We start from the raw sequence: 24,484 nt of genomic DNA, 5'->3' as shown, positions 1-24,484 counted from the left end.
CGGTCATCACCACACCACACAACACCACACAACAAAACAACACAAAGATCGTGTGTATAAAAAGATATTGTATCTGCATCTCGGCTGTGGCATCCGTGCGCTGCCTGAGCGACATTGAATTATCACATTGCTCTCATCTCGTCTCCTCACCCATCTCAAACGCCTTATTCGGCAGGGTACGATACGGTACGGAGCGTATGGATTGGTTGACAAACTACAAAATAATAATGTGGCATTCATTGTCAGTCAAAGGCAGGGGTAGTGCAGAGCTGTGGGTAGGGCGGGGAGGGCAGCCAGTTATTGTCATGCAGAGACAAGATATTTACACAATTACTCGAGTCGACTCTCGGGATCGAACACATCACACGATGAATATACGAGTAAAGATTTTCCATTTTGAATTTACGTACAAAGCTAATTTATCATTTCGTCGGCTCCGTCCCCGTCCAAACTGTAAAAAACTCCGTGATGTTTTGTCCCGCTGAATGGATGCCAATATTTTTCAGTTCAGTTCAGTTCAGTTGAGTACGGCATTATAACCGCAAAATAAATAACAAACGATGACTGCCATGGGACCCCCGAACAGGTCCAAAGCTGAAGCCAAACCCCTCGATTGAAGCTGTCAACGGGTACGCACAATAAAAACCTTTTGTCCGTCAACTGCGTGAGATACTTACAGGCCGAGACTTTCTGGCTGGTCAACTGCATTCGAGCAGGAGAAGGTAAAGATGCCCGGCATGGGTATGCCCAGCGAGAGGGGGGTATGGGTATGGGTACGGACATGTGCAAGTGCCTAATTATGTGGCCAAGTCAATTTGTTCAGCGTCCGACCCATTGCGAGCGGGGTCTCCACTGGTCTCTCTCTCTCTGCTTTGTTTGACTTTTCTCGCTGCGGGCAAACAATAAATGTTTTGTAGTGATTAAAAAGTAGTGTGAAATCGATTATATATACTCACATTAACCAGCCAGTCAGACCCGACCAGACCAAACCAGACCCCTTTCAACCTCCTCCTCCCCCTCCTCCTAACCCTCGCTGGACCGGATATGCCCAATCCCAATCCCCGCCCCAGTCAGGCTCCGGCTAGTGTCAATATTGAATCGACTTTAGCGATACATGTTAATTCCTGTTAATCGTTGCGTGTCGGGTATTTTTGATCTCACGACTTTGTCCAGGGAATGTCCACAGGCCCCGATGCATGATATTGATTCATAGATCCAAGCGAGGGTTAACTAATATTTGATTTCTTTAGTATCCCCTCATCTGCGGCGCTCGTACGCCAGCGAACGTCTACTTCCGCGAATAGACCAGTGGAAGACCAGCTAATATGATTAGAAGCCAAAGATCTTTGGTGGTGGAAAGTTGATCACGAGCACTAGAATTTCTAAAAAGCAAAGAGGAAACTCCCAGCTACTTCCGGGATTCCAACCAGTCCCCTGGAACTGCTTCCACCATGTCGAAGCCATTGCACAATGCCATCCTCAATTACAGTGCCCACAGGCCGATGATTGTGTGTTGTCTCCTCCAGGCAGCAGGCGCAACTCACGACCATCGATATGCAGACGCAAGCTGCCGAGCTTGCCTGGCCTTCCTTCATGCCAAGGTGGAGGAGATTAAGGAATGACAGACAAGACCCTGAAGAATATCCTGGCTCGAGGTGTGCTATGTTTCCGCTGTTAAATCCAATCAAAAATTAACGCTAATTTGAACATTTCTCAGTGGCGCCAATACGGAGCTTTAGGTAAGTTAAAAGCTTTCACTCTTTGCAACACTTGGGGCAACATTTCTGGCAACATATTCACAGCATTCGAAAAGTTGCGACGCATTTAAAATTCAAACTCAGTTCAAAATTGTTCTTTAAATGAAGTAAGGCACGAACCAAAATTGTGCCTAGAGCTGGCAAATCATCGATTCGTGAGCAGCAGCAGAACACTTTCCTATGCACTCCCCTGAATTAAATTCTCAAATTAATTACATTCATAACTAACAACAGTTTATTAAATAATTCAACGAAAATCGTTTGGTTATGCTTAAGATAAAAGCCTAAAAGTATGCCCTTAATTGTACATCCAACGATTTAATGGCCATAAAGAAAAGACCATGAACAATTTTTGTAACGGTTCCGGTAGCTCCAACAAGTTAACGAGCTCATATAATAACCAAATTCAGTCCAGCCGCAACAGAAGTATATTCAATGTACAATGTACGAGTGCTGCAATTTAGCCCATATCTCGGGCAAATTTCTCCTCCAATAAATTCCCCCGAATACAATGGCTGATAGAGAACGAGCCTCCCACCTACCCAATGCGGTCGTAGATAAAATAGAATCTCTATGGCACTACCCTAAAACCCCCATGGCCCCCCCAGCCGAACGCCATCAAATACGAGCATTACGAATATTGATCTTTGCCTCAGTGTGGAGTTGACATTGGAGATCTGCCGCGTTTCATCGAAATATCTATACATATATATTCGTAGATAAATATCATTGAATTGCTCTGCAAACATGCACTGCGAGAAACGAAAAAAGTTAATTGCTGAATGTGTTTTTGTGCCGTGTACGAGAACGAGTATCCAAATCAATTACGTGCCCAATTAGATGAGTTGCCCAAAATGTGGAAAGAACACAGCAATTCAATGTGTGGGGCAGGGGCGGCGAGGGGAATTCCCTTGGCGACTATCTCCGATACAGCGGGGTTTGGGGGAGGGTAAATCTGTATAATCAAAACAGAAAACGAAAAAACGCGACAGCAACAAGTGGAAGTGCTGTAGTTCAGGCAGCGGAGGTACCCTCCAATGAGTCCAAATCGAACTTAAATAGCAAAGTGTCATCGTACGGGGCACAAAATGACTCTGCATAGTATATACCCTTTCTGATCGGCTCTTGAATAACCGCACATATTGTTTTCGTTGGTTTTTATGGCCTGCCTTGTGCCATTCGCGATATATTTGATGGGTATTGTGTTCCGTGGTTGGTTAAACGGCGACAACGGTTACTCTCTGTCTGTCAGTCGGTCGCAACGGTTTAGCTGCCAGTTCGAAGGCGAAATACAAACACGACGCAGTGCAGCGCATGCAGATACGATACGGAAACAGAAGCAGATACAGATACACCGTCCGAGAGTCGAGAGTTGAGAGTCCGATACGCAGCGCGACACGCAGTGACCAGTGAAGTTTCGCACAGCACAGCGCAGAATTTAATTCAGGAAAATTAGCATAACGAGCGGGGATTTGATTCAGGTCTGTCAAGTGGCCTGCACAATTCGAGTACAATACAAATACAATAAAAAGTGTGAAAGTGTAAAGAATGTCTGTGCAACAACAGCCGCAGCAGCTGCAGCATGCAGTGTCCACAATAGCTGCAAGTGCCAATCAACAGCAGAAGACGGCAGCCCCAGGAGCAGTACCAGGAGGAGCGGGAACCATAACCATGCCATCCAGTGCCAAATCAAAGCCCAAAAGGTGCGAGCTACTGCAATTTCTATTGCCCCAAAATTTGTTTCTTTTATCATTTTATTTGACCCACATTCGGTGCCACGTTGCGTATACGTCACGTGAATAAGTGCTGCGGCCAGAAATGTATTTTTGGCCATACTCAAGAGCCAAGAGAGCACAAAGAGCGCGAAAATAAAGAAGTGTAATGCAGCTGAACGAACAAGTGTTGCCTTGCCTATTTGTTTATTCACATTCAGTCCTCGGATTTTAGCCGCCAAGCCAACCAGTTTGACGCGTCGGGCCGGTTAGCCGAGCTGCGCCAGACGAAAATATACGTATTGTGGCAATAAGTCATGTGGCCAAGTCTGGCCCGAACTCCAACACGCAAATGCGAATGCGAATGCGCACCCGAAGTGATTGCGATTATGTGGCACAAAATAGACGGGAGGCAGCTTTATGGAACAATCTGCAAATCCATAAAAACTTTTCAATCCATTCAACATTGGATTCGCTTCGCTTCGCTTGGGCTGGCCCAAGCCGAGGATTTCATTGAGCTTATTTATTAATTGTCTGAGTTAAATTGCTTCTACCTCAATCGATGGCATCTTTTGTTGGTGTATAATTTATTGGCAAACTTCAAATAATTTGCCGAATGATCGTCTATGCAAATCATTGAGTGCATGTCTCATACGGTGCGCGTCATAAGCTTAAGCATAAACACTCGGTGTGGCGCGATAACAAAGTCAAGGCCCTCCTGACGGCGGAAGCGTCATGGAAATCCGCCTTCCGATAAACTTTTCCCACCGCTGAACAGTGACGTGCTAGTGTGTCGTTAAGTGTTATCTGAAATGAGTTCAATCAAAATATTCCAGCACGCCCCCTCTCCCAAAGCCAAGCCAACGCCATCGGAGCTTTCCGCTTGGGTGAGGTGTGGGTGAGGTTATGGAATCTTTGGGTAAGTTTTTCAATCAGAGCAGCCATAAAGGTAGGTATTAATCAAACAAGTGGATTACTTTACCCCTTTTCCCTCTCTATCTCCACCTTAATAGTTCTTATCAATAATAAAGGCATGGCACTTGAATCGGATTAGGTTGCGGTTTGGAGGGTGTGCAAGGTGTGTTTTTAATTGCTTTGATAATTAAGTTAGATGGTTGTTAACTATATATATCACTGTATTGTTTCCCTTACACTTAGTCTGAAATCTTCATCCAAATAGAGACTAGCACCACGAGCAAGAGCACGACTTGCTTGCTTCTTACTCCACTTCGCTCTGACTTCCGCTCTGAGAGACTTTATTTTACGCAAAACAAATGTTTGCTCAAAAGCCAGATTTAACGCTGAGAGTATTACTATCGCTCTGAAAGCTCCCATCTCTAGCATCAACAGCAAAATCTAAATCTGAAAGCTAAAAGCTGACGCCGACGACGACGCTAAAGCTGACGCTGACGCCAACGCTGACGCGAACGCTGATAAGCCCACAACTTTTACCAACAGCGCTGCCTGTAGCAAGTACTCGCCATGGTGTTCGCCGAAGCTGAGGCGAAGCCAGCGCAGACGCCGCCACTTGGCGTTCATTCACAGTCGATCGTACTCGTAGAGCCGCAGGCCCTGGCGTTCAATAGCAAACAAACGATCGAATCGAATCGAACATAGCGCAGGTTAGTTCTACTCTCTGCGTATGCTGTCCCCAGTGCGTGGTTTGCTTGTACTGCGAGTGTTTCTGCGAGAGAGTGTGTGTGTGTGTGTGTGTGTGTTAATTAATTAGCAAACTAGTCTTAAGTTTTGCTAATTAAAATAAAATAGTAAGGAAAGCCAACGCTGTCGCGCAGCCAGCTGCGGATATTTTTGATATAAAAAGGTTTGCCAGTGCATTGACAGCGACAAGTGTGTTTTTTTATAGCATAACGCGTTTCGAAATTCGCGCTTTATTTCGGACTGCTTCCTGGGTAAAAGACGGCGTAAAGTTTACTGTATTTTAAGCTCAACATTCAGTTGTAAATGAAAATATTTGAAATTTTAATTCAAAGATAACGTGTGTGTGTGCTTTAGATTAGAGATGTAAATATATTCAAATATTGCACAGACGTCTGGTCTATGTTTTGGCTTTTTCCATTCTGTCCAACTTTCCCACTTCGAAGTTTGGGCACTTTTTGTGGATTCAGCGGGGGCTTGATCCGATAGCTACAAATGTACTTTCCCACTTTCAGCCCATGGCTGAGTGCCTTGAATAGTGATCAAACCATTGGAGAGCAATCGGAAACACCTAAGCACACATCGCTTGCACATTTATTAATATTGTTGTTTATCAACTACCGCATTATTGACTTGTAATTATGTGCATTATTTAGCATTTAAAGCCCACAAGCCACATGATTGAGGCGAGCCTGCAGCACGTGGAAAACACATCGACAGCGATCCCACAATTACGCAAGCAACAGACACTGAACTGTAATTAGAGGGTGGTTGGGGAGGGGGAGCACAAGGAACTGGAATCATTGAATAGCCATTAGCTTTATATTCTGGCCAAGACTGAGGCAGCGTAGCGCATCACGAATTATTCTCATAATATTTTTTCTTCCTCATTTGACATTCATGAAACACAATTTCGAGACAATTTTCGAGATGCTCGCCTTGAGCAAAACAATCTCCTAACCGGAGAATGTTTATTTATAAAGAATTATGCCAAGTCTTTTTGGTGTTTGGAAAACTTTCATACAAATACCCCGACCCCGTACTGTGTAGGCTGTTGTTCTACTTTGCCGGGGTATTTATACACGTTCATTTTTTTTTTCATATACTCTATACTCGTTCAGAGTGGAATGGAATGTACGGGTACGGGTACGCGCTCCGGCTACGGGTACGGGTGTTGCCCAAGAAAAACTGTTGTTTTTGTATACTAATTAGAAGGCGGCTTGTGTGAGGAAGTCTTATCAAAAATATCATTGAAAAATAAGTATGGAAACACTTGATTGCCGGGGTCACTTGATTCTATCAAAAATAAAAATGCCTGATAAGTAAACAGCCACACAGACACACAACTCCCATCTACATATGTACATATGTATGTTAGCATGTTGCCAACTTAGTTTCTGGGACTTGGATCATGCGATTTTTGCATTTTTCCACTAATATTCTGCTGAGACTTTGAGCGCACATTTGCTGGGTAAATGAAATGAAATGAAATGAATGGTAAATGAATGAATGAAAACCTCAGAGAAATTGAATCTTACATAAGCTGGACACATGCCTTTGATTATACCAAACGCCCCTTCAACCATCACCCATCACTCATCAGATCTTTGGGGAATTCAATCACGGGTTGCTCGATAATCGCCGCTAATCAAATTTGATAAACCAATCCCATCAATTCATAGCATCGCGTGTTACCCTGCAGGAGTTAGTGACTCAATTAATCTGATTTGGCCATAAATATAGCGTCATCATATGATCGACGAACAGGTTTAACACGGAACACATTCGATCTAGGGCTCAAATTGGGACAGTCAGGTGTCAAATATGGTTCTGCCTGCCTGTCTATTAACTCTGTTTGGTTAAATCATAAAAGGTAGTCAGCATCTCATCTGTGAGATATTTCACAGTCTGTTGATGTCATTCAATCCCACACCACACAATGCCATTGTTAAGATTCAATTTGTGCCTGGCAAACCGTAACAGAATGTTGCCTCAGAAGGGAATGGAAATGAGTTTGGTTCGATGCTCAATTCTCGCCTCTATGAGCTGATAATGAATGCTGCCAGTGATCATGGGTTATCAATCAGGTCTCAGCCGTCATTGATCAAAGTTTAGTCTCAATTTAATTCAAGTCGCTGCCACTGGCGCTGCCGCTGCGATACGCTTGAAATTCTTTGCACACTTCTCGTTGCATAATTTATAGGTTGACTATGACTATACGGCTGTACGAGTATTTGTGTCAGGTCTTATCGCCCCCTCCACACTACTGGACTGCTGTTGACAGCAAGTATCAGATGAGCTGCATTTATACGGCTCTACTACGTATAAATAGAAATAGAAATAGAAAGAGCAAAATTAAGTTATATACTGAACTTCTTGATTAAGAACCGAATCGGACCATAAATTTCCATTGGTTGACAGGCCAGTAGCCTAGGTCAATGTTGAATTTCATTTCAACGATTGATAACACGAAGCTTGGGGAATGCACTGCACGGCCCATTCATGCCACATTCAGCCACCAAGCGATGTAGTAATTGTGGAATTTTCTAACTACTTTCCCTTAATCTGTAAAATGAACTCAAAAGTGGACACGCGCTGCCAGCCTTCAGACTGGTTGATAAGCCCACAGATTCCTCTGTCGTAAACTAATTTTAAGCACATAAAATACATACATATGTGTGTGTGTGTATGTATGTAAAAAACCTTCAGAAGTCCAGCACATGACTGACTTTGAGACCTAGAACTTGTATTTTTTTTTGACAAAATGTCAGGCGAGGTGTTTTTGGGCTGTAGACCCCACCACCACTTGGATGTCTTTCTTTTTCGGGAACTCTTTTATCACGCCCATAAATTGTTTTTGGCTGAGCGTCTATTAACACCAAGATAGCGCTTTCGGGCTGATGTTGCGTAATGGCAGCAACCAAGAAGCGTAGCAAAAGAAACGTCAGCAGTTGCGATTCCACTGATAAGCCGCCAGAGATAAGAGTCTTTTAGGTTTAAGGCGGTGTGTTCGAAGAGGTGGGCATGGGAGGAGGGGGTTCAAGATCAATGGAACTACTGGAAGGTGTGGGGGCAGGGGAATGGGAATGCCAACTATAGCTGCCGCTCGTGCCTGCCTAGTATAATGAGCTTAATTATTTCCAAGACGACAGAGACCTGGAAACAGGCGGCAACAGGCGGAGTGCGATAGGCGTATCTACATGCATACATACGAGTATATCTACAGATATGTATCATATGTAGGTATGTATGGATGGGCTTCAATAGGTCGGAACCCAATCATTATCGGACTTTGAAGCACTCATAAAAAGGGAGCAATGTCAAAAGTCTGACGAGTAAATCCGATTTGGGCTCAATTATGACCAAATTCAAATGTGTGTCAACTAATTCGATGTTCGAACAGACACACAGATAAAGCCAGAGGCCTATCCCAGCCACAGCTCGCTATCAGGCACTTTGAATATGTTGCCTGGCTGATGGCTAATGGCTCATGGCTCATGGCCCACAGAGGCGTTCATATTTATAGCCAACAAAGTTTAGTGCCCATAGCAAAAAATCACTTCTTAAGCAGTCGGCAAATACGAGTCTATCAGCGACTATCGATGGAGCTTATCAGCTGCGATTTGATTAGTGGTTCTTCAGTTCAGCAGCGTTTTATGGCGGGAGCTTCTGGCGTAACTTTAATATGAGGTGATAGCCCGTAAAAGCTGCGATAAGGAAAGAACTAAAGGAAAGCTCACAATCAGAATTATCAGTAAAGCTTCAGAACTTTGGGCAGGCTACAAAAAAGCTGTTCCATGTTCAAAGGGAAAGCTCACCGCCAAAGCTATTCCATTCCATTCCAGTCGCACTTCTACGCTAATTATTGGAATCAACTTCCGCAGCAGATCGATCGATTGATCGATCATCTTTTCGATTCCCCCTCTCGTGGCACGTTCCGTCACTTAGCTAAACACTAAAGATACATATATAATCTATAATAATAAATAATGCAAAATAATTCCATTGGCTCTGTGCTGAGATTAACATCAATTAGAGGCCCTGCGGCAAGCCAAACCCAAACCGAATCGTGACACATGAAGCGATCTCATGAAAGATACGTGATCCTTCTGGGCATGGGCATAGACATGAGGCATGGTCTCAGATTAACACAAAAACCGCATAAGCTAAGCTAAGACAAATATACAAATGCAAATTCAACACGGGCGCTCAGGTGGTAATTAAATTATTAACATTCGATGGGGAGAGAAGGAGATCAAATCCGTGTGATTTATTTATAAACTTTGCCACCATCGCGTGTTTATTGTTTTGACTTTGCTCTCACTCTGTGCGCCTTTTGCCAAAACGTGTCGCTCTCCTGCCACACGCACCACACTTCATCCTTCGCGCCCCTTCGGGCCATCTGTCAATGAGTTGGACAAACAAATGCTCTTGGCCACAGGCCAATAGTTTTTCAGCCGTTTTCTCCATGGGGGTGTGGGCTCTGCAACTGAAAATAATAAAGGCAAAGGAATGGCGATAAGCGAAGAGACGAAGACGCAATGTTGGGCGAGGTTAGTGAGGGTTCACTGCGGTTAATTGCCATTCAGAGATGGAAAATACTATATATGTATGCCACATGCAAGAGATCACCTGGGTTATCGTGACACGAAACGACACGACACGCTTATGCAATAGATTTGTTTTCGACATATTTATTTATAATTCATTTTATTGCCACTTCAATTGCTATTGAGACAGTTGAGAGTAAATTGCGTGCAATGTGATCGACAGGCGACTGAGATTCAGCTGTGATTTGTTTGGCCACATTGCGTAGTGATGTGTGGTGTGCCCTGTGTGCCGTGCCCTGCCACGCAATTTCAATTGCAATTGCAACAATTGTGCGTTGTAGGCCGCCGCAATTGATACGATGACAGGCCCCAGCACCAGCCCCAGCCCCAGCACCAGCACCAGCTCCGGCCATGGTAATTGATAGTCGGTCCACTCACCCACCTTCTGCTCTTCACTCCAATCAGTTATCAAACTGCACAGTGCACAGATTCAATTGCCCCACCCCATCTGGGAGATATACGAACTCGCATAGTACTCGCCCCACAACAGGGAGCGGGAGAGATATACAGTGCGGGCTCCAGAGCTTCTAGAGAGTGACTAAGAGAGAGAGAGAGAAACGAATGAGCATTTAAGATGCTCATATATTCTGGATACTTGACTTTTTTAATGCTCCCCGAGTAGGATTTGTTGCTAATTTTCAGACGGAACCCCATCCATGGCATGCCAGTGTGCGTGTGTGTTTGTGTGTGTTATTTCGCTTCTCTTCTCTCGCGTAGCAGCGGCTAAAAATGGGCTTTTGATTTACGCAATATCATATAGATATAGATATAAATATTTGTCTATGGCTACTCCAACGCTTCAGATTGACATTGACAGTCCCCACTGTCGCTTTGTGCATTAAGTATCCGTCGCCTCAAAGCGGTCGTCGAACGGAAAGAATTTTCGAAAAATAAATAGATAAAAAATATATAAATACTTTTTTAAGTGTCAGACAAGCACCCACAATGGCTCGCGAGTGTTGGGATCGGTAAATATCTGCGACAAAACAATACCCCAATTGGCAGGAAAACTCTCTCAGTATAACCTCAAAATAAATATTCTAAAATCCTTTGCGGTGCGCCTTATAGTATGTGAGAGAAATCTTAGTGAGTTATTTGCGCACAGTTCATATAAATGGCTTAATTACAATCGAAATTACAATCTTGGATCACCACAAACTCCAGTCTAACTTTCGAGTGGCAGAGCACCTGCCCACGCCATCCCTTCCACCTGATAACACTCACAAATAGATTTGTTATTGTTTTAATGTCTTTGTTATTGACACTCTTTGATTTCTTCATTTGGTTTCTTTTTTTGTGACAATTTATCTACGATTTTGGACAGCTGAATGGGCAATCAAAATATGTCCGTTTAGCTCGCGGGTACTCCACGATTATCTTACTGCCAGCCATGTCAGTTTCAGTCCTCACCTTCAGTCTCTTTATGCCCACGACAAAGTGTACATCGTGTGTCTGGGCCCAAAGTCATTGCTTGAAAAATCGATGTCATGTCATCGCACCGTGAACAGGAGCAGCCGCAGCTTCAGGGGGTGGTGGGAGGTCACCCCCCAGAGTTAGACCCCGCGGAGGAACAAATGAAAAGGTCTCGATAAAAACTTCAATTCAATAGAACTACAATCGACTGCAGATAATGTGCGCGGGGAGATTAACTTTAATTGAAAAGCTTTAATGAAACGATAGGATATGATACAATGCCAAATGATTGATGAAGCGAAGAGGTTCGCCACATGCCAGAGAGAAACAGAGGGAGAGAGTTAGCGAGAGAGAGAGAGAGAGAGAGGGGTTGAAGTTCTAGCTACTCGGTTTTCCGCTTCGTGTGCGCTCTTTTATGATGTATGATTTTTACCGATTTTAGTTGCTTGAAAGTATTCAAAATGAAGGGATCTACGCTGGACAAAATCTGCTGCTTCCTGGCCGAACTCATCGGCACGGGCATGCTCATCTTTCTCGGCTGCATGGGCTGTGTGAAGACGGATCTCTTCCCCAACAATCACCTGCAGATAATACTCAACTTCGGTCTGGCCGTCATGATCTGCATCCAGTGCTTCGGCTGTGTCTCCGGCGCTCATCTCAATCCGGCCGTAACCGTGGCCGCCTACATCTACGAGCTGGTCACACTGCCCATGGCATTTGTCTACTTTGTGGCCCAGATGCTGGGCGCCTTCATTGGCTACGGCCTGCTGAAGGTTCTGCTGCCCGAGGACACCCTCGGTGGGGGCGCCGGACTGTGCGTGACCCTGCCCCACAGCAGCGTGAGCCATGCTCAGGCATTTGGCATTGAGTTCGTGATCACCGCCATTCTGGTGATTGTCTGCTGCGGCGTCTGGGATCCACGCAACTCCAAGTTCCATGACTCGGTTGCCATTCGCTTCGGTCTGGCCATCTCCTGCCTTGCCTGCGCTGCCGTAAGTTCCATCCTGCATCATCCTGATCCTGCCAGTTCTCCGTCTAACATTTTTGCTTCTTTTAGGGTCCCTTCACCGGTGCCAGCATGAACCCGGCCAGGTCCTTTGCGCCTGCCCTTTGGAACGCCCACTTCGATTCCAACTGGATCTACTGGCTGGCTCCACTCAGCGCTGCCGCTGTGACCGCCTACGCCTACAAGGCCGTCTTCCGGCGGGAGGTGGTGGAGGCAGAGATCACCAGCCACGAGAAGCTGCGCCAGCTGGAGGATGTGCAGCTCTCGTAGAGGAGGAGGCCGAGCATGCCAAAGACATTGCAACTACATTTAACTTTAAGCTAAGACAGCCGAATTTTATATTAATGCAATATAAAGCCTTCGACAAATAAAGAACATCGAGATTTTTAACTATTTTAAAGAACCCGAAGAGCCAGCGTTTCTCATTATGCATTTAACTTTAAGTGCTGATCAGTGAGGGAAGTTAGGCGGAGATAACAAACTCAAGGTGCTCAGAATTATTCCTGCCGCTGAGACGTGGCTGGAACGTGGCTGGAACGTGGCTGGAACGTGGCTTGTGTCCCTACTAATGTCATCCACAGGTTCCCCTTAGCCATTGGCTTAACTGAGGTAGCCTGACTAACTTTAGCTCACTCAGGAGCCAGTCCGACCCTGTCTATGCCACACAGAGCGTGTGTTGTCCAAGGTTCGGCGCCACATTCGCCCTCTGATTAAGATCTTAATGATTTGTGATAAGATTAAGGACAAATCGCGACAAATGCTGCTGGCCAATCAGAAGGTGGCACTACGCAGTGGGGCAGTCAGTGAGTGGGTTTATCAGGCCGATAATTACAGCAGCAAAGCCGCGAAAAAATGCTCTTTGATTAATTGACCTACCAGGAATGGGCAGGGGCAACGGACAGACAGAACAGGGCCACACTGCTGTGTGGCATTCGAACTACGCGCCTCTACTCGGAAATATCCATATGATAATTAGCATTAAGGTTTTATAATTGATTTTGATTGATTGGAGACAATTTAAAGTCACAGGCCCCTCGACAATATGGCCAAGTCAGTGGGCCAGGAAAAGTCTAGGTGGCAGTGGCAGTGGCTGGGGCTGTGGCAGTCGAGTTCAGTCAGCATGTCGCAACAGAAGCCAAAACAACCAAGCAGTTTCGACACACCCTCCGGCAGCCGATGGCGACTCCAGCCGAGGCACAGGAATCGAGTGGCCGCCTTTTTTGGGGAGCTGGTGGGCACAGCCATGTTCGTCCTCATCGGCTGCATGGGCTGTGTCCATACGCCGCTTTTCACCAACTCGTTCTTCCAGAGCGGCCTCACCTTCGGCCTGGCCCTCCTCATAGCCGTCCAGTGCTACGGCTCTGTGTCCGGGGCCCACCTGAATCCAGCCATCACCTTGGCTGCCACCCTCTACGGCGTGCTCCACTGGGGCATGGCCATTGCCTATTTTGTGGCCCAAGTGGCGGGCGCTTTCATCGGCTTCGGCTTGCTGGTGGCCGTCCTCCCCTTTAACGCGATCAAGGGCGTGGACAACCCGGCAGGTGTTTGTGTCACACTCCTCTCCAGCGACATCTCCGTGCTGCAGGGTGTGTTTATTGAGTTTTTGCTCACCTGTTGCCTGGTGATGGTTGCCTGCTCGGTGTGGGATCCCCGCAACACCACGCTCAAGGACTCGGTGCCCATTCGCTTCGGTCTGACAGTCGCCTGTCTCATCCTCACAGGGGTTAGTATACACCTGGCAACAGGCAGTAGAGACTGATTGAGACAATCTGATTGGCATTTTCGGTTTCTTCTCCCTCAGGGCCAGCTAACCGGCGCCAGCATGAATCCCACCAGGTCCCTGGGTCCTGCTGTGTGGAACGATTCGTGGCAGCACCATTGGATCTATTGGGTGGGTCCACTCGTGGCTGGCGCTGTCACCTCGCTCATCTACCGATTCGCCTTCAAGGATGACGAGGTGATCGAGCTACGCAACTCGAATGCCAAAATTCGGGTGATCGAGGAGGTGGCACTGCCCTAAGTTGTTGCCTGTTGCCTGTCGCTAGCTCTAGTTTTAGAATTTTAAGTGTTTCCAATAAAGGGAATTAATCGTTTTCCATAGCATACATTTGGGTGGGTTGGCAGACGAAACTCTGCCGATTTTAGTCGGACTAAAATATTGATAAGGCTGAAAAACCCTGGCCAGAGATATGAGCAAAAGATGTCTCAATTGAAACACTATCACTAATCGTAATATGGCAATTGAAAAACATATTCGAGTGTGTCACTGAGATAAGCAGAAGAAGGCTTACCGCACAGCGGGAACTCTCCCCCTCCGACTAGACACTGCCATGGAATAATTCCACTGCCCTCGAGTTAAGTTCGGCAATGCCTTAAATGTATATTAATTAAGTAAACAGCAGCGCCACCGATAGCTGGCCGTAGCGATTAGGAATCTTGATAGTTGATTGCTGTAGTATGCCGCAGATTAAGGCGCGCTGATAGAGTAAACGTAGAGTATCTCTCCTTCCCATTGAGTACTCGAGGCGCTAAGTCAGGCACTTCTCAGTTCTCAGTCCGAGTCGAAGCTCGTTGCAGTTAAGGTGAACCGCAGAACACTCGTAGCTCTCCAGACATGGCCAATACAAGCACGAGGTGCGAGGTGCCATACAACAAATACATACACATGTAGTCTTATATATCCATCATATATCCTGTGACTGATATCCCTTTTTTTGTGTCTTGCAGTCGCTCGTCCTGCTGGCTGCTGCAGCCGCGGCAGCTGAACAGCATTTGCATCGTGTTCGCCGAACTGATTGCCACGGCCATGCTGATGTTCCTCGGCTGCATGGGCTGCATCCAGAACTCGTTCTTCTCCAATGGCCATTTCCAGTGCGCGCTCAACTTTGGCTTCGTTGTCCTGATCTGCATCCAGTGCTTTGGCTGCATCTGCGGTGCCCATCTCAATCCCGCCGTAACGCTGGCCAACTACATCTACAATATGATCTCGCTGCCCATGGCCGTGGCCTACTTTGTCGCCCAGATGGTGGGCGCCTTCATTGGCTATGGCCTGCTCAAGGCCATCATGCCGGAGAACGCCATCTACAGCACGGCAACGCCCAGTGGCGTCTGCGTGACCTCCGTCCACAGTAGCCTGACGGGGCTGCAGGGTGTGGTCATTGAGTTTCTGATCACCTGCGCCCTGATTGCCATTTGCTGTGGCGTCTGGGATCCGCGCAACGCCAAGTTCCAGGACTCGGTGCCAGTGCGCTTCGCTCTTGCCATCGCCTGCCTCTCCCTGACTGCGGTAAGTTTGTTTTCCGTGTGCTGTGCTACCCGGACAGCCCATTAATGTACGTTGATGGTTCGTTTTCAGGGCCAGTTCACGGGTGCCAGCATGAATCCGGCTCGCTCCTTTGCCCCGGCTTTCTGGAACGGAGCCTGGGAGAATCATTGGATCTACTGGGTGGGTCCCATGGCAGGGGCTCTCGTCTCATCGCTCATCTACAAGCATGCTTTCCGACGCAGGGTGGAGGAACAGGAGGAGCAGGAGTCCACCATGTCCACCAAGCGGACCTCCGAGGTGGAGTTCGCCTAGAGCGCAATAGATCCCCTAGAAGACAAAGTATCCTTTAAGTGCTTTAAAAGCGGCTTAGTTTGTACACCTAACCATACGAATAAATACGTACCATATATTAAATCTACATGCTACCGTGTGGGTGGCGCTTATCACGCCCGCTATTATCGTAGTACACCCGCAGAGTGCTTATCGTTTATAATCATTCGGAAACACTCACAGCAACTGCTGCGAATTAGCCTAAAGATATGAGCTAAAGAGCCAGCTATTGCCAGTGAAAACTTGTCGCTAATTGGAGCACTACCATGAGAGCGGGGCGCCGAACATATGACTTTTTAAAGATTTACAAACGGGATGTGACATACAAAAATCCCTTTCAGATTATTAGTAATTTAGTGCAGTGGCTTGTAGCTTCGAAAGTAGTTTATTGTGGAAGAAAGAGAGCCAGACACACACAACCCCAAAAAATGCTTCACATATTTTACCCGAAATATTCTCCGCGCAGCCTGAAAGTATGCCATAATTTTTAAAGAAATTCTTACAGAGAGCTGTAAGCTGCAGCTTCTTTCCATAACATAATATGTTATGTTTTCGCTTTGTTATGTTATGCTGTAACATAACATGTTAACATAATATGTTATGGTGTGGCCAGTCTTGCTCGGCGACATGGCGCGAAATTTTGTATGAATTTTGAATCGTAAAGCGATAATAATATAAACATATAGACTATAAATAAAAAACTTAAAAATATAAACAGTAATATGCGATAGCCAGCACCTTCCAGCGTTCAGGACAAATTCTAATTGGGAGACGATACTCATCGGACGCCAGAAAGAATGTGCGCTGCTGTCCTAACCTGTCCAGAGATGAAAACGTCACCAGATTAGAGGAGTTTTATTTATATATGTCACATTTGAAAAATAAAAATATACGTACATACATATATCACATTTTTGGCTCCAATAAATTTCCTGTCTTAGCGCCTTTAGAACCCCCACACATTCAGCACAATGAGTAAGCTAATGAGTAAGATATGGACTCAATTCAGGGGTGGCTGCATACTTCGGTAAGTAGGGATTGGATACCACACAATCCGCTAATAGGCTGAACCATTAAACAGGGGAAATTTGATCAAATTCAACAACAATATTACCAGTCAAATTGAAACGGATCTGAAATTCGAAAACCTGATAACGGTAGCTAAACCCATAGATAATGATTGGTCTCTCCCAATATGTAACACTATTCAATTTTCATAGGAACGGCAGCAACTGGTATCACTCACCCACATGCTATCCAAAAAGGTCAAAGGACTGGAGGGCATGGTCTGCGACCTGACGCGTGCCATTAAACGCATGGAGTTTGATAGGAATATGGATCTTGAAAAGAAAGCGAATGTAAAAAGAGCACCAGCCGAGCAACCGACTGAGGCCAGCCCCACCCCGCCACCTGCTCCATCAGACAAGAAAAAAATCACCCAGTGTCGGTGATTTCAGTTGGCTGCAAAAATCCCCCCGTGTGCTTCACAGTATCAACGACTATCAACAGAGCAGAGTGTCTCCCGGCCCTATAAAAACACTCATCCCGAGACTGAGATTGTCATTCAGAAAGCAAAAGATTACAAACGATGAAGCTGTTCGCACTGTGTTGTCTGCTGTTCGCTCTACTGGGATGCCTGGTCGCTCCAAGCAATGGCTCGCCATCTCGTAACAGTGGACCGGCTCCCGGAGGAGCTGGGAATCCTTTTAGGCAGCCGCCCGCACCACGTCCTTTCATCTATGACTCGCCGATACCAAGACAAGGTCAACCCAAGACTATGTACACTTAGATCAACAAATGTGACTTAATAAATTGACTAAACATAAAGACAGAATAACACCTTATTTTGTGTTCTTATTTGTTTGCCTTCAACCTGCAACTCCCGTTGTAGCCACCCATTGCGATTACACAATATACAATTATTGCTGAGATTAGATCACTCCATAAACAATCAATCAAATGGCGGATTTTTCTTCTTATCAGTGAATAAAATGTTTGAAAATTGCTTGCGTGATTCATAGGTAGACTTTAGTTGGTTTTATATGTCAGCTTTACTTTAATTGTCATTTTACCCCATTTTATTCACAGAATCATGTTCATGTAAATTAATATTTTATTCAAATTCAAAGTCATCCACAATGTCTGAAATTCTGCAAATACTAAGCTTCCAATTCGCCAAAAATTGTTGGCAGCCACTGAGAATCTTCAACCAATATCCAGAAGTCAAGTAGGTTAAGTAGACATTAAATTGCAGCTCCTCATAAAGAAATTCATTCTTTTCTATTCCACCAGTCGACTGTCCATCAAATTCTCTTACCTAGGCAGTGTTCGCTCTAATATCCCCTATATGCATGTGGTTTGTCAATCAGTCTTACAAATTCAAGCTCCGTCTTAAAACTCTTCCGTTTCAGAAGCAACGCGATCAGTTGGAGAATATACGCAAGAAAATTATAGAAGAACGGAAATTAATTAAAAATAAAATTGAACAAATTGAAAAGCATATTAAGAACTTGGAGAACTCCAGCGCCAAACCTGAAAAGAAGCCATAGAGAGAGAGACAGATAGTAAAAATCAATCCAGTCATCCTTGAAAAACGGCTCTGCTGTTCAAATACTTTCGTTTCAAATTCTAAATTTTAAAGATTTTGTTTCAATTATGTTTGGAACAGTCTTCAGAGCCATAAGTCTGCTGAAAGCCAGAGATGTACTGGCCACAAGCACACTCAGGTGCGTATGTTCTTCTGGTTTTCTGATTTCTTGCATAACAACTTTTGTCCATTAATCAATAGACGATCCCTCCGGGACAAAGGCATGGGAGAGGAGAAAAATCATTTTAAGAAAATTGTGAGTATTTCAAAACAACCAATCTTTAGGGCATGGGTATACATCTATTTACACCATATGTACCCCAAAGGAAATGGAACAACTAAAGAAAATTAGGCAGAATAAGATTAAGCAAATGATGGAAGAGATCGAGGCCCTGAAGAACGAGATCAAAGCCGTTGAGCGGGGATTCTCCGAAAATGCAAAGTCCTTGAAAGAATCGCTGTTGAAACAAATCGAGCAGCTGGAAAATTCCATCGAGAGAGTTAAAAAGTCGATGGGCGGAGACAATTGAATCAGCAGCTCACGTAGAGTAGGCGAGAATCTTTTCAAAAAACATTCCAGTTTCAGTCAGCCCTTAGAATGCCTTCACTTAATACTACATTTCCATTCAATTCCAAATTTTAATAAATAAATTTTAGTTTCGCATATTTTTTCTTACATTTTACCGAAAATTATCAGCCATGCTAAAAATTCTTTGCAACACGCTTCGACTTGTAGCTGCCCCCAAATGCTGCTTCACGCAGAGCTTCAAGTGAGTATAGCGGGAATCGAGAAAAAGTCTTTTACTATATTTGCATAATATCTATAGGAATGCCAGCAATTTCTTGTACGAAAGAGCCAGAGCCGGAGAGAATATCCACTTCCTAAAAATAGTACGTATTTCTGCTATAGTTGGGCATTGTTAGGACTTTCTCGATTTATTCACCAGCAAAGAGAACAACTGATGCAACTGCGTTCCAAACTTAAAAAGCAACAGAAGGAGGTCATGTCAGAGATTGGCAAAGTGGATGAGCAGATGGTAACAATCGCTGAAAGATCTAGTCAAACCCGAAAACAATAACAGGGGCAAAGCAGGAAAGCAGGGAAATAGTATGACGCAATTAATTATATTAACATTTAATCTAAAATAAATTAAAATCGGAATTTTTGTTCTTTCCTCTTTTTTATTTAAAATAATTTGTATTCTTCATTTACATAGAAGCCTTTCAGGTTCGAGGGATTCCTTCCTTCCTACAAAAACCTGCCTGATATTGGGGAGCTTTCTTAAAAACATACGATATATGTATATAGGGGTGGTTGTTTTTTTGTTTTTATCATATATGGTAACAATTTGTTTTGCAGCGCAAATGGAAAATAAAATATTGAAATGAACTTTCATTTAATATGGCATTCAAATAAACATCAGGGCATACGGCTGGGTATACACATATCAACATAAAGTCTATACAAAGATAAAATAAATACAAGTTCAAATCAAAATCAAAAGACGACTGCTATTTGTGGGGCTGCACATACTAGTGCTCCTCCCACATATCGGATTAACTTAGGTATACAAAAAGAATCGCCTACGGATATACACACATATATATATGGTGATATATATATAAGCAGATCGTTAGTGGTGGTAGCAGAACGTAAAACTGATGTCAAGAACGTAAGTACAATACATTTGTGGTAGTTGAGCAACTTGGAGAATGATATTCCCGTACGAACTAAAACTACAAGCTAAAACTTGACTTGACTTGGTCAAGTGCTGGTGAGGCCAGAAGAGTGTGTGTGTGTGTGCGTGTCTGCGTATTTGTGTGTTTTTGGATGTGTGGTGTGTGAGGTAGGCTTTATGGGCGAGCAAGAGAAATATGGCATACTTTCGAGCGCCTCCTGATCCTCCTCCCTCTCCCTATCCATCTGTGGCTTGGTTGGGTTCTGTGTTCGGATTTTCGCTTCTAGCTTCTCAAATACTGATCAACAATGCCAGGAATGTTGTGGAGCATGCAACTCGGTGTCTCTGTTTGTGACTGTGTGTGTGTGTGTTGGTGTGCGTGTGTGTCTGTGTTGTGGATAGATATGAATCCTGCTTCTAAACTTAGGTGTAAAACTCTATCGCTAACTCTAGCCGATCTCCAGCTACGCCCTCTGCCTGCTACGAACGGAGCCATGGAGTCGTGTGTTAAGGCTACAACTAACATAACATGAAACGCTGCTCGGCTGACGCACTGTGTCCTAACTGGGCAGCCGCTTGCTGGCCAGCTCCTGCAGCTTCTGCAGCGCCAGGGTCTTGTTGATCTCGATCAGGTCACGGCTGTGCTTGGCCGACTGCAGCTGCACCTCGAGTATCTTCATGCGCATCATGTGCTCCTTGCTCTGCATCTCCATGAACAGGCGCAGCTCGAAGTTGCTGCTGCTGGGGCTGGCCGGCGCGACGCCAACGCCAACGCCAATGCCAAGTCCGTTGCTGCTGCTGCTCGATCGCTCAAGGGCCTGGCAGTCCGTCGATGGCGGCATAGATGTGGTCAGAGACTGCGGCTGATCCTCGATGCCCAACACGCTGCCACTGTTGGTGCGCCGACGCTTGGGCGAGGGCTTCAGCAGATCATCATCGTCCTCATTATTGTTGTTGTTGTTATTGTTGGTGCTCTTGTGCTGGTGCTGCAGGGCGACCACCTGAGCTTGTGCCTGTGCCTGAGCCTGGTGCTGCTGGATGGCGGCGGCGGCAGCAGCTGCCGCACTGGGGAACTGGCCAGACCTCAAGGCATTGAGAGCCTCCAGCGTGGCGGATATGTTGTTCATGTTGAAGTTGGCCTGGAAGCCGGACATGTCGGGTCCGGCCGTCATAAAGCCGCCCCCGCCGGCACTCGCATCGAGGGCAACGGCTGTCGAGACTGTGGCAGGACTCTCGGCATCGAGGATTCCGTTGCGACTGTGATTGGGTGACACACTCAGACGCTCGCCCCCGCCTAGGATGTCGCTCTGGTTCAGATGGTGACTGTTGTATTTCTCATCAAAGGTCTCGTTGTGCTCCTCCTCCTTGATGTCCACATCGCACATCTCCTGGGGTGGGGTACGGCTGCTGCTTGAATGGAGAATATCGTTAGTTATCCGTGCGCAAAGAGCTCTCTTGCATTCAATCACTTACTCATCCATTTCGTGCTCATCCCCATTGAATTTGTAGTCCTCGCGGTACTCGAAACCCTCCTCCAGTGCCAATGGAATCTTTGAATAGTCAATGCCATCCAAGGCCTCCGACTTGCAGGCCTTCTTCGCCTCCTGCATAAAATCCCACACCTCGAAGGTGAACGGCGACGGCTTCTTGCGATCGGCCACCTCTGGTCCGAACCTGGCCAGACGATTGTTATAGTCGAGTATCTCATTCCGTGTGCAGGCTGGATGGAAGACCACAAATAGAACATTAATCTAGCAATGGAAATGATAGAAATTCCTCTGACGTACCCTTCATGCGGCGCCACTGCTCCTTGAGGCGATTGCAGGTGCGATCGGTGCCAAATTGATTGGAGAACTTCTGGTGTATGATCTTCCAGGCCTTGTTCTTGACGGCCGTGAGACCGGCATCCAATCGCTTGTTCTCAATAATGCGCATATCCTTCCGGCACAGATCCAGCAGATATTTCTTCTCCTGGTGATTCCAGTTCTGGGTGCGTTCCCGCTTCTTGTACATGTTCATCGATGGATTGTTCATGTATTGTGTCATCTCTGCGAAGAGGAAATTTAGTTATTTTAATTGTCTGGCGATTGGTAGCATAATTTTTTGAGGGGGTTCTAGCTTACCCGTCTTCAAGTCGACGCCCTCCAGCAAACTGTGATTGGAATTCTGCCAGTTGGCGGCTATCTTCATAAAAGCCTCCAGATCGTTGGCCGTATACTGTTTGTTGACCTGCAACGAGTAACGAGAGAAGTGTGAAATGAGAAACGAGAATTCAAAAGGGGAATCGAATCGAATCGCAACGCATCGCATCACAGCGCATTGAATGTTCATTGATTAGTCCTCAAATTTGGCTGTCAGGGTACTTTGGCATGCAAAACTTGTGCCACATTCCCCGCCATAAGAAGCTCGCTTTGAGACGCACTTCAAGATTCAATGAACCTGATGATGATGATGGAGATGATGATGATGGTGATGATCGTTTCGGCCAAACCCGAGACATAATGAAATATTTCGTGTGTCGGAGAGATACTCTGGGCACATCAATTAAACTTTTTGCTGGCCAAGCACAGTAGAGAGTCAATGAAAACAAAAGGATTTTGCAGGTCTGGAATTGTTCTCGTCCCTCCCTACCTCTATCCCTCCCTCGCATTATTCCTCGCTGGATGGTTTCAGCTGACTTTGACATGACTGCTGCGGCAGATATGGCCAGAATGGAGATGGAGATGGAGAATGGCTGTGGAGATGCAGTCGCATTAATTGATTTTCAATTAGCGAACAGGAGACGGGTAGGGTTAGGGTAGGGAGCCATCAAATCAGGCAACAAATGTTTGCAGGCCATAACGAAAATGGGCTAAGAAGAATATGAATATGAATACGAACAATCGAATGACTTGAAAGAAGACAAACACTCAGAGAAACACACAGAGAAAAGACAAATAAATAATGCCATGAAACGCGTTTTAATTTATAAATTAACAAAACTCACACACATACACACACAATACCAGATGCGGACATTTTGCTCTACCCCGTGTGTGTGTGTTTGTGTGCTCGTATCTGTGGTTGAGTGTGGGGTTCAATCAAACGTCGCACTGACAGCCAATTATACCAAGATCAAATACACTCGCAAGCATCTACAAATTCTTCAAGCATATACTCTATGTACCGTATACATATGTACATATACATATATGTTTAAATCAATACATCCATATGGTCGCACATATTGAGCATATCCAATGTTGGCTACAGTGATGCTAGCCTACAATGGCTAACGAGTTGATTTGAAACGATCTTTGGAATCCATGTAATTATTCAAAGGTTTAGTAAGATTGGATATAAAGCTTTGAATAGTTCCCTTTACTGGAGCTGTTCGACTTTATTTCGTCTTCATTTGGCTCTCCCCAAAACTCTTCCATTGATCACCCTGCCCTGCCCTGCACTGCATACCCCCCACTCCTACCCCATCAGACCATCGTCTCAATCTATAAGTACGTTTTATGGTGCTTTATTTTATTTCAATTTTGTACAGCGACCGATTCCGGTGTCTCCTCCTCCTCCTCCGGACACCCACAAGTCTTTATGGGGGGGAGGGAGGTCTGTAGAAACTGCGCCATGTGTTCAGTATTTATGCCGTATCTGATTTACAATTTATATATGTACATATGTATGTGAATGAATGTTGTGTATAAGTACGTAGATATGTGGGGATACATTTGTATTTATCGCATACGCTCGACATGTCTATGAGAGAGATCCAAAGGAAACTTAGTCATTGGCATCGACAACGACGACAGTGGCGCGTGCGCTTATTATTATATTCATTTTTACTCTTCCTATATGTACAAGTATGTACTCATACAGATACATACTTGGATGTACATACATTCTACATATTTATTAACAAACAATTAATAATTATTGTCGAATATTATGGTAGTGTTTAAATTTTAGTCATGAGCTGCTGACTGGCTGCTGGACTTTTGGTTGCCACTTTTATTTTTTGGGCCCAGAATAATTCATTGAAATTCGAGGCGACGCGCACTCTGCTGCTCCTCTGAGTGTGTGTTCTGGCCAGGGTGGGGCTTGCTGCCGGCCAATTTAGTCTAAAGATGAAGTTGAAAGATGCGAGAAATGTGACATGGGCATACTGGAAATTCTGGCACCTCTCAAGTGCCTCTACCCCAAATGCCGCAATTTATAGTCAAGTCTTGTCTGGCAAAAGTACATATCTAATTCCATTCCAATTCCAATTGTTTCTAAGATCGTTTAATGGGCCACCCGACCAAAGAAATATTTATATTAGATTTAATATTTCCTGTGTTGCCATTTGGGATATTTGGTATTAGCTTTAAGGCAGTGCATAAAGTATGGCACATACTTATGCAAAACGATCTAATCGTTTTCTTTTTGGCACTGTACTCTGAAAACAATATACCCAAAATAATCACTCACTCCAATCAATGTGA

At 45.1% G+C, this 24,484-nt stretch overlaps 5 protein-coding genes and 1 long non-coding RNA gene across 13 annotated transcripts in view; 5 read left to right on the top strand and 1 right to left on the bottom strand.

Moving 5' to 3' along the window:
- The first annotated feature begins 2,977 nt into the window (after positions 1–2,977).
- Positions 2,978–15,833, top strand: LOC111076116 (aquaporin). 2 transcript variants are annotated; one of them, XM_022369764.2, is made up of 3 exons: positions 2,978–3,460; positions 14,882–15,440; positions 15,510–15,833. In XM_022369764.2, the coding sequence occupies exons 1-3, from the start codon at positions 3,306–3,308 to the stop codon at positions 15,729–15,731; spliced, it is 936 nt and encodes a 311-aa protein (XP_022225456.2). In that variant the 5' UTR covers positions 2,978–3,305; the 3' UTR covers positions 15,732–15,833. The 2 variants fall into 2 exon arrangements, with proteins under 2 accessions (XP_022225456.2, XP_022225457.2); XM_022369765.2 differs by lacking the exon at positions 2,978–3,460 and adding an exon at positions 14,677–14,788.
- Positions 4,985–12,563, top strand: LOC111076117 (aquaporin AQPcic). Its single transcript, XM_022369766.2, has 3 exons — positions 4,985–5,091; positions 11,591–12,140; positions 12,206–12,563. The coding sequence occupies exons 2-3, from the start codon at positions 11,610–11,612 to the stop codon at positions 12,422–12,424; spliced, it is 750 nt and encodes a 249-aa protein (XP_022225458.1). The 5' UTR covers positions 4,985–5,091; positions 11,591–11,609; the 3' UTR covers positions 12,425–12,563.
- Positions 13,236–14,246, top strand: LOC111076115 (aquaporin). The gene is made up of 2 exons (XM_022369763.2): positions 13,236–13,877; positions 13,956–14,246. The coding sequence occupies exons 1-2, from the start codon at positions 13,275–13,277 to the stop codon at positions 14,172–14,174; spliced, it is 822 nt and encodes a 273-aa protein (XP_022225455.1). The 5' UTR covers positions 13,236–13,274; the 3' UTR covers positions 14,175–14,246.
- Positions 15,834–16,616: 783 nt separating the features above from the next.
- On the top strand, positions 16,617–17,583 carry LOC111076123. Its single transcript, XM_022369779.2, has 3 exons — positions 16,617–16,776; positions 16,831–16,906; positions 16,970–17,583. Exons 1-3 carry the CDS (start codon positions 16,721–16,723, stop codon positions 17,198–17,200), a joined length of 363 nt encoding a protein of 120 aa, XP_022225471.1. The 5' UTR covers positions 16,617–16,720; the 3' UTR covers positions 17,201–17,583.
- A 239-nt stretch (positions 17,584–17,822) lies between these two features.
- Positions 17,823–19,495, top strand: LOC111076125. 4 transcript variants are annotated; one of them, XR_002607993.2, is made up of 7 exons: positions 17,823–17,976; positions 18,042–18,105; positions 18,164–18,475; positions 18,538–18,592; positions 18,663–19,106; positions 19,164–19,227; positions 19,284–19,495. It is a non-coding gene; the product is annotated as an uncharacterized LOC111076125 (long non-coding RNA). The 4 variants fall into 4 exon arrangements; XR_002607991.2 differs by having other exon boundaries at positions 18,161–18,475; XR_002607994.2 differs by having other exon boundaries at positions 17,823–17,980.
- Positions 19,496–19,498: 3 nt separating this feature from the next.
- Positions 19,499–24,484, bottom strand: part of LOC111076122 — a 39,864-nt gene continuing 34,878 nt past the window's right edge. For all 4 annotated transcript variants that reach the window (XM_041593149.1, XM_041593151.1, XM_041593150.1 and 1 more), the window contains exons 2-5: positions 22,139–22,244; positions 21,803–22,063; positions 21,489–21,735; positions 19,499–21,422 (exon numbers count right to left, since the gene is read on the bottom strand). In XM_041593149.1, coding sequence (XP_041449083.1) covers positions 20,576–21,422; positions 21,489–21,735; positions 21,803–22,063; positions 22,139–22,244 — 1,461 coding nt within the window. In that variant the 3' untranslated portion in view covers positions 19,499–20,575. The remainder of the gene's footprint in view (positions 21,423–21,488; positions 21,736–21,802; positions 22,064–22,138; positions 22,245–24,484) is intronic.

The sequence above is a fragment of the Drosophila obscura genome, unplaced genomic scaffold (assembly GCF_018151105.1).
Source record: "Drosophila obscura isolate BZ-5 IFL unplaced genomic scaffold, ASM1815110v1 contig_186, whole genome shotgun sequence".
Classification (NCBI taxonomy): Eukaryota; Metazoa; Arthropoda; class Insecta; order Diptera; family Drosophilidae; genus Drosophila; species Drosophila obscura.
The sequence above is the reverse complement of the archived record's forward strand: the minus strand, read 5'-3'. Positions and strand labels throughout refer to the sequence as shown.

What these genes read in the sequence shown, in the direction of transcription:
- LOC111076116 (XM_022369764.2), top strand. Translation starts at nt 3,306, where the DNA reads ATGTCTGTGCAACAACAGCCGCAGCAGCTGCAGCATGCAGTGTCCACA. An exon ending in GCCAAATCAAAGCCCAAAAG is followed by an intron (nt 3,461 to 14,881) that starts GTGCGAGCTACT and finishes TGTGTCTTGCAG; the next exon opens with TCGCTCGTCCTGCTGGCTGC. An exon ending in CCTGCCTCTCCCTGACTGCG is followed by an intron (nt 15,441 to 15,509) that starts GTAAGTTTGTTT and finishes GTTCGTTTTCAG; the next exon opens with GGCCAGTTCACGGGTGCCAG.
- LOC111076117 (XM_022369766.2), top strand. Translation starts at nt 11,610, where the DNA reads ATGAAGGGATCTACGCTGGACAAAATCTGCTGCTTCCTGGCCGAACTC. An exon ending in CCTGCCTTGCCTGCGCTGCC is followed by an intron (nt 12,141 to 12,205) that starts GTAAGTTCCATC and finishes TGCTTCTTTTAG; the next exon opens with GGTCCCTTCACCGGTGCCAG.
- LOC111076115 (XM_022369763.2), top strand. Translation starts at nt 13,275, where the DNA reads ATGTCGCAACAGAAGCCAAAACAACCAAGCAGTTTCGACACACCCTCC. An exon ending in CCTGTCTCATCCTCACAGGG is followed by an intron (nt 13,878 to 13,955) that starts GTTAGTATACAC and finishes CTTCTCCCTCAG; the next exon opens with GGCCAGCTAACCGGCGCCAG.
- LOC111076123 (XM_022369779.2), top strand. Translation starts at nt 16,721, where the DNA reads ATGAGTAAGCTAATGAGTAAGATATGGACTCAATTCAGGGGTGGCTGC. An exon ending in AGGGGTGGCTGCATACTTCG is followed by an intron (nt 16,777 to 16,830) that starts GTAAGTAGGGAT and finishes ACCATTAAACAG; the next exon opens with GGGAAATTTGATCAAATTCA. An exon ending in AATTCGAAAACCTGATAACG is followed by an intron (nt 16,907 to 16,969) that starts GTAGCTAAACCC and finishes CAATTTTCATAG; the next exon opens with GAACGGCAGCAACTGGTATC.